At 42.0% G+C, this 12,358-nt stretch overlaps 1 protein-coding gene across 1 annotated transcript; it reads right to left on the reverse strand.

Moving 5' to 3' along the window:
- Window positions 1-368: 368 nt before the first annotated feature.
- LOC121287546 (lysophosphatidic acid receptor 6-like) lies at window positions 369-1,283 on the reverse strand. The gene has a single exon (XM_041205481.1). The coding sequence runs from the start codon at window positions 1,281-1,283 to the stop codon at window positions 369-371; it is 915 nt and encodes a 304-aa protein (XP_041061415.1).
- Between the last annotated feature and the right edge of the window lie 11,075 nt (window positions 1,284-12,358).

The following is a 12,358-nucleotide window of genomic DNA, read 5'->3' on the forward strand; positions in this document are numbered from 1 at the left end:
AATAGGTCAAGGACATTTAAACTTACTGCTTTCAATTAATTTTACAAATTACACAGCTACACATCCAATGTATATGAATCATTAGGGGGAAGCCAACATTACTGATAATGTGGGCTCAAGGCTTATTGTTAACGTGGCATTGGACCAAGATCCATTGAAAACAAATCCCTCGTGCTTTAGCTTACCATTTCTTTCAGTACATCAGCAGTATCTGAACTAAGGCAACCATATATGTTCAATTAATAAATCCAAAATGTTGGCTTCTTTTATTATCCATTATTCTTCGCACAATGACTGTAGCTAAAGGGGCAATCAATGATTGTAAGTTCATGTAACCGAGCCAAATAGGGCAAAATAAATTCTGGAAGTCAACTGCTGTGAGTTGAAATAGTTTCCTCTGGGCTTTTGATCTTTGATTCCCAGAAACCCTTAATGATTGAATAGTAGTACATTCCATCCAGGCAACAGTTTGTAGTCGCCAAACACTGAGACATCTGGAGAAAGGCTCGCAGAGGTGTCCGGTAATCAGTCGTTATATATTCCTGCCTTGCTAAAAGGTACAGCAGCATGGCTACATGATATGGTGTAAAGCAGAGAAGGAAGGTCACCAGATTTGAAGAGATAATGTTCATAGATGCCTTCATGCTTATATCGTCTCTCTCTTCATCCACTCTTTGCAAAGTTCTGATTATCTGAATACTACAGAAAACCACAGTAAATGCAGAAATTAAATATACGATTTCCATACTCAGGGGGATTATACCTTTTTTCCAAAACTCAGAAAAACCTACGAAACATATTTCTTTGGATTGTTGCTGACACTCGGATTGGGTGTAAATTGGAATGCTTGCACACCAGATACAAACCCACACCACAGTACAGGTGATTATGGCTTTCTTTGGAGATCTGAGGGTTCGTGCCCTAAAAGGATGCTTGATAGCGATGTACCGATCCACTGATATTAGCATTATTAACAGGATTGTCCCATAAGTGTTCACAAAGTACATGGACTCCACAAACTTGCAGAATGTTGTTCCCAGGTGCCACTTTCCATATCCATTGTCGGCGTGGATTTTGAAAGGCAGGGAGAAAAGCAGAAATATATCACAAATGATCAGGTTTGTCATGTAGATCGTAGATTCCATCCACTTCTTTAACCTGATGCAGAGTATGTAGAGTGCAACCGAATTAATGATCACTCCCAGGATGAACGTTGGTATGTGCAGTACATACTGAAATGTCTTCACGAATTGAAGGTCCGTTGTACGGTTCAAGTTGCACATATTTGCTGAAAGTAGAAGCTGGAAGGTTGGCTATATGCGCAAAATCTGACAGTTAATAATGTCTTACTTTTCTCTTGAACTTGCTGCAATTTTCTAGCGCATTCAATTTGAGAAGAATAAATGTCATTAAATTAAATCTTAAACTATATCGGCAACATTGATGTGACAGTAATGCACTTGTCGAGTTTTTCATGTGACATCTATTAACAGCACCGACCACATCCAGTATTGCGTGTATGTCAGAAAGAGTTAAGGACACCCTCATTGTATCTTCGTGTAGTTTATGAAAAAATACAGCAGAACCTGAGACTACTAAAAAGCGAAGGAGCGCGTGCAAATAACTTGTGGTTAAAGGAGCATTGAATTTCAGAGCTCTTGAAATGACATTTACTAGGTCAAAAGTAACATGACTGTTATTTAATGGATGACCAATTCAGAGGCTGTTCTAATGATCTGAAGATATGAGTTCAAATCCCACCACGGCAGTGGGGGAATTTAAATTCAGTTAACTAAATAAATGTGGAATTAAAAGATATAATGTGTAAAGGCGAAATTACCAAATTGTTCACCTTTAAGGGAGGAAATCTATAGTCCCTCATCCATTCTGACCGATATGTAACTCCAGGCCTCTCCCTGTATAGCCTCTCTCCCTGTTGTACATAATCTTTTAGTGCAAGTAACACAACGCAGGAATTAACATAAGAATCGAAGGCGAAACCTATGAATCAACAGGCAACTTGTACTGCTAGATGTATATTAACATCCACAGGATTTGCTAGGGGAATAGTATTTAAGGATTCATGGAAAGAACCACTCAGGGATGAAGGAAACTATTGCAGCATGTGTTCATTGAAAGCTGTAAGTATGTGACTATGCAGTTACTGTGCATGTTGTAAATGTTCCCTGATGGGCTTGCTGAGCTTGGCACAACAAATTGAGTTTTAAATTGCTTGCAGCACAATAGCTGTGTTTCAATTTGCTTTTCATGTCATAGGCTATCTCCTGCCACACTGTGTGAATCAGTCATCCTCCCTATCCAGCCACCATCTGCAAGGCCCTTCGACAGAACTGTCGAAGGGTCATGAGGACTCGAAACGTCAACACTTTTCTTCTCCGCCGATGCTGCCAGACCTGCTGAGTTTTTTCAGGTAATTCTGTTTTTGTTTTGGATTTCCAGCATCTGCAGTTTTTTTGTTTTTACCATCTGCAAGGAACAGCTTTCATACCTCTAGTGCATTTGCCCCAACAAGACCTCAACAAACTATTGGAAAATTCAAGAGTAGAGCAACTTTTTCACTAATCATCAATATTCTTTTCAATGTCACTGAATATGCCTTGCACACAGCAATTTCCTGCAGTATAAAGGGTTAACAGATGGGATCTGCTAATGTATGGTGTAGATTATGATGTACCACTGACATCAGTTTGTCATGCGTTAAGACTCTCTCTCTCTCTCTCTCTCTCTCTCGAGAGAGAGAGTTTGGAATCATGTCTAGGAACAACATGGATACCCTGTAACCTGTTTAGAAGTAGCACTAGTAAACAAGTATTAAGCAGATGCCAGAGTTTGTCTACAGTATGTCTGCTAATAAAATATCACAAAGGACCCAATCTCAGAACATTTCCCATCCACTAATGAGTAAAATAGAGTTCATCTGCATGGTGCAAATATGATAAGGCAATTGCCAATGTCCTACTGCCTGGCTTTCCCACATGAATTTTAGGATTATAGTCAGCTACATAGAAATGAATTGATTGGTTTTGCATAGGTAAACCCAGCAGTCACTTCTCAGACAGCAAGATCCACAAACCACAATGAGTAAACTGATCTGTGGTGTATCCTTACAAAGTCCATCAAGCACATGCCACATCACCCTCTGTAGACTTTAGCATCTTTAAAAATCTATAGCAATCACAAAACACTTCTACAATCACAGCAAGAGTCAGGAGAGGTTAATCAGCAATTACCTGTGATTAGCTGATGATCCCTTTAAACAGGACTGATAGACTTGTCTGTCCTGCTGCTGGATTTGTGTTCAGCTGTACATGTGAAAGAGAAGGCAGCATTTATTGGCACTATAATGTGTGTCTTGTCTTCAAGTGGACCAGTTTGTGTGCAATGTTTGTGTAGAATTCTGTCTGCTGTAGAGTAATTCAAGATTTCTGCATTGCACAATTTAATTCAGTTATTGTCAGACAGGTTCCAAGGCTCACAGTGCTAACCATTTTTAAAATTCTTTTACAGGATCTGGGCATTGCTGGCAAGGCTAATATTTATGTTCCATCCCTAATTGCCCTTAAGAAGGTGGTGGTGAGCTGCCTTCTCGAACTGCTGCTGTCCATGTGGCGTAGGCACACCCACAGTGCTGTTAGAGAGGGAGTTCCAGGATTTTGACCCAGCAACAGTAAAGGAACAATGATATAGTTTCAAATTAGGATGGTGTGTGGTTTGTTGCGGAACTTGCAGGTGGTGGAGTCCCCATGTTGCCCTTGTCCTTCTAGGTGGTAGATGTCATGGATTTGAAAGGTGCTGTTGAAGGAAACTTGGTGAGTTTCCAGTGCATCTTGAAGATGGTACACACTGCTGCCACTGTATGTCGTTGGTGAAGGGAGTGAATGTTTAAGGTGGTGGATGTGTGCCAATCATGTAGGTTGCTTTGTCCTGGATCGCATCAAGCTTCTTGAGTGTTGATGGAGCTGCAATCATCCAGGCAAGTGGAGAGTATTCCATCACGCTCCTGACTTGTGCCTTGTAGATGATGAATGGGATTTGCGGAGTCAAGAGGTGAGTTATTCGCTGTAGAATTCCCAGCCTCTGACCTGCCCTTGTAGCTACAGTATTTATAAGCTGACCCAGTTAATTTCCTGGTCAATGGTAACCCCTAAGATGTTGAAAATGGGGGATTCAGTAATGGTAATGCCATTGAATGTGAAGGGAACATGGTTAGGTTCTCTCTTGTTGGAGATAGTCATTGCCTGGCATTTGTGTGTCACGAATGTTACTTGTCACTTATCAGCCCAAGCCTGAATGTTGTCCAAGTCTTGCTGCATATTTGGTATGGACTGCTTCAGTATCTGAAGCGTTTCCAATGAAACTGAACGTTGTGTAATCATCAGCGAACACCCCCACTTCTGACCTTATGATGGAGGTAAGGTCATTGATGCAGCAGCTGAAGACGGTTGGGCCGAGGACACTAACCCGAGGAACCTTGCAGTGATGTCCTGCGCAGGGATGATTAACCTCCAGCAACCACAACCATCTTTCTTTGTGTTAGATATGACTCAAATGAGTGAAGAATTTTCCCCCTGATTCCCATTGGCTCCAGTTTTGCTAGGGCTCCTTGGTGCCATGCTCAGTTAAATGCTGCGTGGAAGTCAAGGGCAGTCACTCTCACAGTCTTGAGTTCAGCTCTTTTGTCCATGTTTGGACCAAGGCTGTAATGAGAGCTTTTGGAGAACAGAGAGAGCCCACATTCCCAGGTTAGGAACACTCACAGCTCTCACATTACTGAGTTCAGAGAACATGGTGCTCACAGTTGTAGTCTATTTTCGTGACAGTGTGTAAGGTTGCATCATCGGAACAGAGATGGAGGAACTGGGAGAATGGAATGGAATCCAAATACAGTGTGGTTCAATCAGAGAACAAGTTCAGACAGACAGAGGAGACTGGGATCATTGGAAACTCCATCCCCCACTCGGATGGTCTGAGGGCTTGCCGCTGCTTCCTTGAATGGAGGCCCAACCAGTTTCCACCAACCACCACCCTCCTCCGCCTGGCTCCTCTCATTGAACAATTTCTCCTTTAATTCTCTCACTTCTTCCAAATAAAAGATATTGCAATCAATGCCCATATGGGATCTAGCTATGCCTGCCTTTTTATGGGATATATGGAACATTCCTTATTCCAGTCCTACTCAGACTCCCTCCCTCAATTCTTTTTTCTGGTACATTGATGACTCTATCAGTACCAGTCCTGCTCTTGCCCTGAATTGGAAATCTTCATCAACTTTGCTTCCAATTATCCAATTTTCTTTCAGTTTCACATGGTGCATCTCCAATACTTCCCTTCCTTGACTTCTCTGTTGCCATTTCTGGTGATAGACTATTAACTATAAGCTCACTGATTCCCACAGCTACCTCGACTACACTTCCTCACCCATTTCATTCTCCCACTTCCCCCATCTCCGTCACATCTGTGGCTATGGTGCAACCTTCCACACCAGTGTTTCTGAGATATCTTTTTTCCTCAAACAAGGATTCCCCTCACCTTGGCCCTCGATGTGTCCACCACATTTCCCACACTTCTGCTCTCACCTTATCCCTTCCCTCTCCCCACAGCAATCGGATTTACCTTGTCCTCACATTTCATCCCACCAGCCTCTGTATTCAATGGATCATCTTCCGCCATTTCTACCATCTCCAGTGTGAGTATATCACCAAACACCTCTTCCTATCCCTCCTCTTTCAGCATTCTGAAGGGACTGTTCCCTCTGGTCCAATCACCCACCAAAACCCTGTCCCCTTCCCAAGGCACTTTATGATGCAAACGCAGGAGACGTAACACCTGCCCATTTTCCTCCTCTCTCCTCACTGCCTAAGACCCAAACACTCCTTCCAGGTGAAGCAAAGATTTCCATGTTGTCATAAAGGTATGATAATTTTCACAATATTTTTGTGGTTTATTGTAAAATAGGTTTTTGGGAAAAGTATAGTTAGGTCTGTCTGTATGTGATGTAATTACATTTGCAGTCAGGTAGACTGCAGGCTTTGACTCATCAAAAGAAGCTTGATGCTTGATATGCTAATGGGCAGACAAGGATGTTGGCTTAGCATGTAAGGTAGGAAGGAAATTTGCATTTTTAGATAGATGAAGAGAGATTTGGATTTCAAATGGATCTCAGTCTGTTTACAAATAGCCATATAAGCAAGGTTAAGGAATGTGTTTATTTTTCCCAAAGGTTACTGTCAATAAATTATGAAAGTTTTTGTACTGTGAGCAGGATACAGTTTCAAAGACACATAAACAATAACATTTACATATTAGAAAAGAGGAACATATATAAAGGAGAATGAGGCAATGTGTCAAGCGAGGGCATTATGCAATATCCTCAAGGAAGCCTCCAGTATTTCTGCAGAAGTCTGCTGTCTACCGGAACTGGAGCTGGGAAAAAGTCATTTGGAATTCCACTGTCCAGGGTATTGTGTTAATTTGCTAGACCTGTTTAAGATCCAAAATCTATGTTTGGGCCGTTGCCTTAAAGGGGGTGTAACTGAGATTCAAGTTAATTAGGAATTTTAGAACTTCTTATATTACTAATTTGTAGTCCTATGTATGTATATTTCTTTCATTAAGAAATATTTTAATTTAGTTTCTTAAAAAAATCTCTAAAAGTCTTGGTGGACTGATTACTGGGGAGGCCAAATGCAGATTGATGACCGATTTGGGGAACACCTCCTTTCAGTTCGCAACCATGACCCTGAGCTTCCAGTGGTCTTTTATATCAATTCCCCACCTTGCTCTCATGCTGACATCTCTGTCCTAGTCCTGCTGCACTGTTCCAGTGAAGCTTAATGTAAGCTCAAACAGCACCTAATCATTCGATTACTGCCAACACGTTATAACTTTCCAGACTGAACATGGAGTTCAACAATTTCAGACCATAAACTCTGTCCCCCCATTTTGTTCCCTTTTCTTTGCATGTTTCAGCTTTTCTCTTATTTTTGCTTTCAGTTAGCTGCACATCAGCTCTGGGCACATCTTTTGTGTCTTTTCTTGCCCCATCCCCATTCCCTTTGGCCAGGATTTATGCCCCCTCCCACCCGTCGGGTTTTATAGTCCCGCCGAACTGAATGGAGATTTAAATGGCTGGTTGCATCTATCAGAGGAAGACACGCCACCGCGGGGCTGTAAAATCCTGCCTAACTATTCTGTCATTCAATCTCCCCTGTCTTCCACTCTATCACAGACCTTAATTGTCCTTGTCCCACATACTCTTTGCTCAAAACCCATTGAGGCTGCAACTTTTTCCAGTTCTGGTGAAAGGTCACCAGCCTGAAACATTAACTCTGTTTCTCTCTCCACAGATGCTGCCTGACCTGCTGAGTATTTCCAGCATTTTGTTTTTATTTAAAATTAAGGCATTTCTGGACAAGGAACCAAAGTAGGTCATCAACCATAGGTGTACTGAGTGAATGGGACTTCCTAAGCATTTGGTTACATGCCGCAGAGTTTTAGAGGAGCTCAGGTTCATTGAGGGTGGAAGATGGGAGGCTGGCCAGAAGAATACTAGGACAATTGAGTCTGGAAAATAACACCTAATTATAATGTAATGCAGGTTGGTAGGAATACAGAATACACTCTCACTCTTTAAGGAGAATAACCTTAATTTCTCTGGTCCCTTCACGAAACTGAAGTCTTTGATCCATTGTAGCATTCTAGCAAAGCTCCTTTGCACCTCTCTAAGGCCTTAGCATCCTTCCTAAAGTGTGGTGCCCAGAACCGATCCAATTGAAACCTAACTAATGTTGATAAAGGTTTAGCATAACCTCCCAGCTTTCATTCTCAGTAATAAAGCCAAAGATCATATACACCTTTTAACAGCCTTCCCGACTTTACCTGCTGTCTTCAGAGAATTCTTTTCAAATGCCCATTGTGCTCTCTATTCTTGCAGTCCTTTTAGATTGTACTATTTAGTTTATATTTCCACTCCTCATTGCTTGGACTTCCCCACCAACCCCCGTATCCCCCTACTGAGTTCCAGACCTTCTCCCCGCCACTAACCCTATTGAATTCCAGGCCATCTATAGGCCAAAAGTGGCTGGGAGAAAATGTGGTTTCAGTTGCAGACTCTGGCAAGGTGCACATGCAGCCAAATATGAGGTGCTCCAGTGAGAGATGGGACTCTCCCACCCAGGTATGCATTCACGGAGGACAGCTGATATGCCTTGTAAGTAATCAATCCATTAAGAGATAACTTAAGCTGGAGTGTTGAGCTCCAAAATGGCATCACTGATGTCAAATCAGAAACACTTGTATTAATATAGCACCTTTCATTACCACTGGAGTTCCCAAAGTGCTTTATAGACAATGAAATACATTTTGAAAGGTAGTCACTATTTAATGTAGGAAACATGGCGTCTAATTTGTGCACAGCAAGTTCCCACAAACAGCAAAATGATAATGACCAGATAACCTTTTAGTGATGTTGATTGAGGGATAAATATTGACCAGGACTCCTGGGAATAACAACCCTCCTCATCTTCAAAAATAGTGCCATGGGATCTTTTTTGTCTACCTTAGAGGGAAGGCAGGGCCTCAGTTTAATATCTCATTTGGAAGGGCACCTCTGATGGTGTGGTGCTCCCTCAATATTGCACTGCAGAAGAATCAGCCTAGATTACTGCACTCAAGCCCTAGAGTGGGTGAGGGCTTACTTGGGAAAGGTGGAAAAGTGGCCTCTGGCGAGGGAAGACGCTGAAGAGCTAGGGCTATACTAGGGAAGGTGGATATCCCAGGGTGTGTTGGGGGGCACAGGTTGATCTGTATAAGCAGTGAGAGTGCTACCAACCAAACGATGGCTGATACAGTGCTGCCTGCTGATTGGCATCACAATCTGGCTACTCTGTATATACTTGGCAGATGTTCCATGGGGGCACACTAATGCCCTTTACTGAAATGACATTCAGCATGGTTTGTACCAGAAGGTTGGAGCCAAAATACCATTCACACTGTTGTAAAAACAGGTGCTAAGGGGATGAATTTTGCAGCCAATATTTTGTGTCAGCTCTCTTTGTAAATGGTAGAAATGTACAAAAAGTCAACCCCCTGCTTCAAGTACCATTGTCATGAAGCATTTACTGGTGTGACATTTAATTTGAAGGAAGTGGTTTCTGACACAGCCTGACTTTCAAACAGCAGAGTTTCCAGAAGCAGCACATTGTCTTGGGTTTACGGTCTAGCTACACATTTTGGTAAATACCTTGAAGCAGCAGCTGCATTTCAATTCAGCCTGTGGGTTATTATTAACTGTATTCACAGGAAATGTGTGACTTAATGTTATGCATATAATTTTTGCAGGTTTCATATTAGCCAAGCTACCACGTGTCACCAAAACCCATTGCATTTTCCTTTGGTCTGCAGACCTTTGAGAAATGTTTTTTAAACTGTTTCCACTGATATGTACACAGCATTACGATTAAAAGTGGGGTTTTTTTTTTGCATGTGTAAGCAACAGAACAATAGAGATTTGCTTAGAAATTACACTTGTGGTACTTGTCTCTATTCTGACAAAGTAGCTCCATATATTCTATCTGTTGTTGTGGGAGCTGGGGACATCATCCATCCATTTCAATGATGCACTGCTGCTGGAGAACCACACTTTATGCCTTAACTTTCCTATCTCTGAGCCAGTCAGTCAAGGCAACAGCTCCCAAATGATTAAAATTGTGAATCCAAACAAAATGGCTATCCCATACGCTGTAAAATCTTCAAAGTTAACACTTCCATATTTCCACGATAATATGAGAATTAAGCTGCAGCCCTCGCAACTTATTTAGTGCTTTATTTTACTCACTTTGTTTTGCCTTCGTTATTTTTGTTCCGGTGTTCCATACATCTGATTTATTTGATGCCAAGTCCTATATTCTGGCATCAATTTTAGCTTATCCCTCCTGTATTTCACATTGTCCCTTCTGCTGAGGTTTTAATTCAAGTGTATGCTGTTTGGTGTAGCAGACTTATTCTGGTGTTTACACTTCACACAAGCCACCTAACTTCACCTCACCATTTCAACCTGTCCTTCTATTTCTTCACATACATATCTTGCTTCTTCTTAAAAGCATTTATTCTCTTTTTCTCAATCATGGTAGCGCATTCCACATTCTCACGATTCTCTGAGTTAAAATGGTTCTTTCTGAATTCCTTATTGTATTTCTTAGTGGCTGTCTTATATTTATGGTCCTTAATTTTGGACTTCTCCACAAGTAGAAGCATCTTCTCTACATCTGCCCTTTTGAACTCCTTCATAATTTTAAATACTTTTATCAAGTCGCCTGTCAGTCTTTTCTTTTCTAGGTAAAAGAATTTCACCTTGATTTTGTGATGGGAACTGAAGACATTGGGTCCACTTGTAACTCTGTACCAGTGGATGGCTTCTGAATGGGTTAAAACCTCATCCCATGGTTTCTGCTTTTGCAATATTGATCTGGAGGAAATTTCTGCACACCCAGGACTGGATGACAGACAAGTGAACTTATAAGTTAGCAAGAGTGGAGGAGTCAAGAGGAGTCAAGGTGGCAGTGAGGTAGAGCTGGGTGTTGTCAGCAACATGTGCAAATTAATGCTCTTCTTTCAGGTTATGTCGCTGAGGGCAGTATGTAGATGAGAAATAGGAGGGAATCAAGATTTGATCCAAAGTTACTGGTGCGGGAGTGGGAGAAGAAGCCACTGCAAATGACAATCTGGCTATGGTTAGAAGGATAAGAATGGAACTAAGTGAGTGTATCTCCTAGCCAGCTGGGTTGACAGTAGAGAGGTTTTGGAGGAAGATAGCATGGTCAACTGTATCATAAGCTGCAGACAGATTGATAAGGGCAAAGAGGGATAGTTTACCTTTGTAGAGTCACGTAGGATATGATTTGTGACTTTGGTAAGTGTCATTTCAGTACTATGACAAGGGTAGAAACCAGGCTGGAGGAATTCAAACATGGAGCTCTGGGAAAGATGGGCACAGTTTTGGGTGGTGACAACATGTCCAAGGGAAGATAGTTCGAGATGGGACAGTGGTTTACAAAGATGATGGAGTCAAGGGTTTGAAGTATGATGGAGTCAAGGACTGATTTTTGTGGAGAAAGGATGATGATGGCAGATTTGAAAGAATGTGGGGCAGTAACTGGAGAGAGAGAGAGAGAGAGAACCATTAATAATATCAGTTAACATGGGGATCAGGAAGAGAAGTTGGATGGTTAGCAGTTTCATGGGAATAGAGTTGAGGAATCAGGAGGTAGGTGATAGAAGTCCCATTTTCCTGAGCTTTCACTTTGGCTTTTTTTTTAAAGAAACTTACTCCATCTACAATGCAGTATAGATTGTGGGCTTAACTAACACATGAATTATTACTCTGTTGTCACTCCATCAGCAAACGTATCTTCCTCTCCCCTCCCCTTTCAGCATCCCAAAGGGACTGTTCCTTCCATGATATCCTGGTCCACTCCTCAATCACCCCAATACCCCACCCCTTCCCATTGCATGTACCCTTGCAAGCATAGGAGAACCAACACCTTCCCCTTTGCCTTTTCGCTTCTCATGCCCAGGGTCCTAAACACTCCTTCCAGTTAAAATATGGTTTTGCTTGTAAATCTTTAAGCTTACTTAGTACTTGTATTCACTGCTCATAATACTGTCACTCCGCTAGCATGACCAAAGTTTACAGTCACCTGTTATTTAATTCTCCACTCCACGCCCAATCTGACCTCTCTGTACTCAGCCTCCTATACTGTTCCAGTGAAGTTCAGTGTAAGTCTGAAGAACAGCACTCAGCTTTCGATTAGATACTTTACAACATTCCAAACTCAGCATGGAGTTGAACAATTTCAGATCATGACCTCTACCTGATTTTTTTCAGATGGCAGCTGTTGCTAAAGACTCTGGGTGGGATTTTCCACACCCACCCATCGCTGCGATCTTCCAGTCCCGCTGGAAGTCAATGAGCTTCTGGCTGGGGCACTGCTCTCCGACGGCAGGTCCCACCCGTGACCGGGCCGGAAAACCCCGGCTCCTGTGTTACCCATTTACATCTCATCTCGACCCATCATTTGTTTCTTCTCTTGTCCCATTACCATTTGTTCTTGCGTTGTACCATCATTCCCCTTTCCCTGCCTCTGTACTTGCTTAAAATCTATTACATCTGTAAACTTTTCCAATTCTGATTGAATCATTAACTCTGTTTCTCTCTCCACAGATGCTGTCTGTCTTGCTAAGTATTTCCAGCATTCTCTGGTTTTATTTCAGATTTCCAGCATCTGCAGTATTTTGATTTTGTATTATTCCATTATACTTGTGTTAAGTGAGCCCTGCT

The sequence above is a fragment of the Carcharodon carcharias genome, chromosome 2 (genome assembly GCF_017639515.1).
Source record: "Carcharodon carcharias isolate sCarCar2 chromosome 2, sCarCar2.pri, whole genome shotgun sequence".
NCBI classification, from domain to species: Eukaryota; Metazoa; Chordata; class Chondrichthyes; order Lamniformes; family Lamnidae; genus Carcharodon; species Carcharodon carcharias.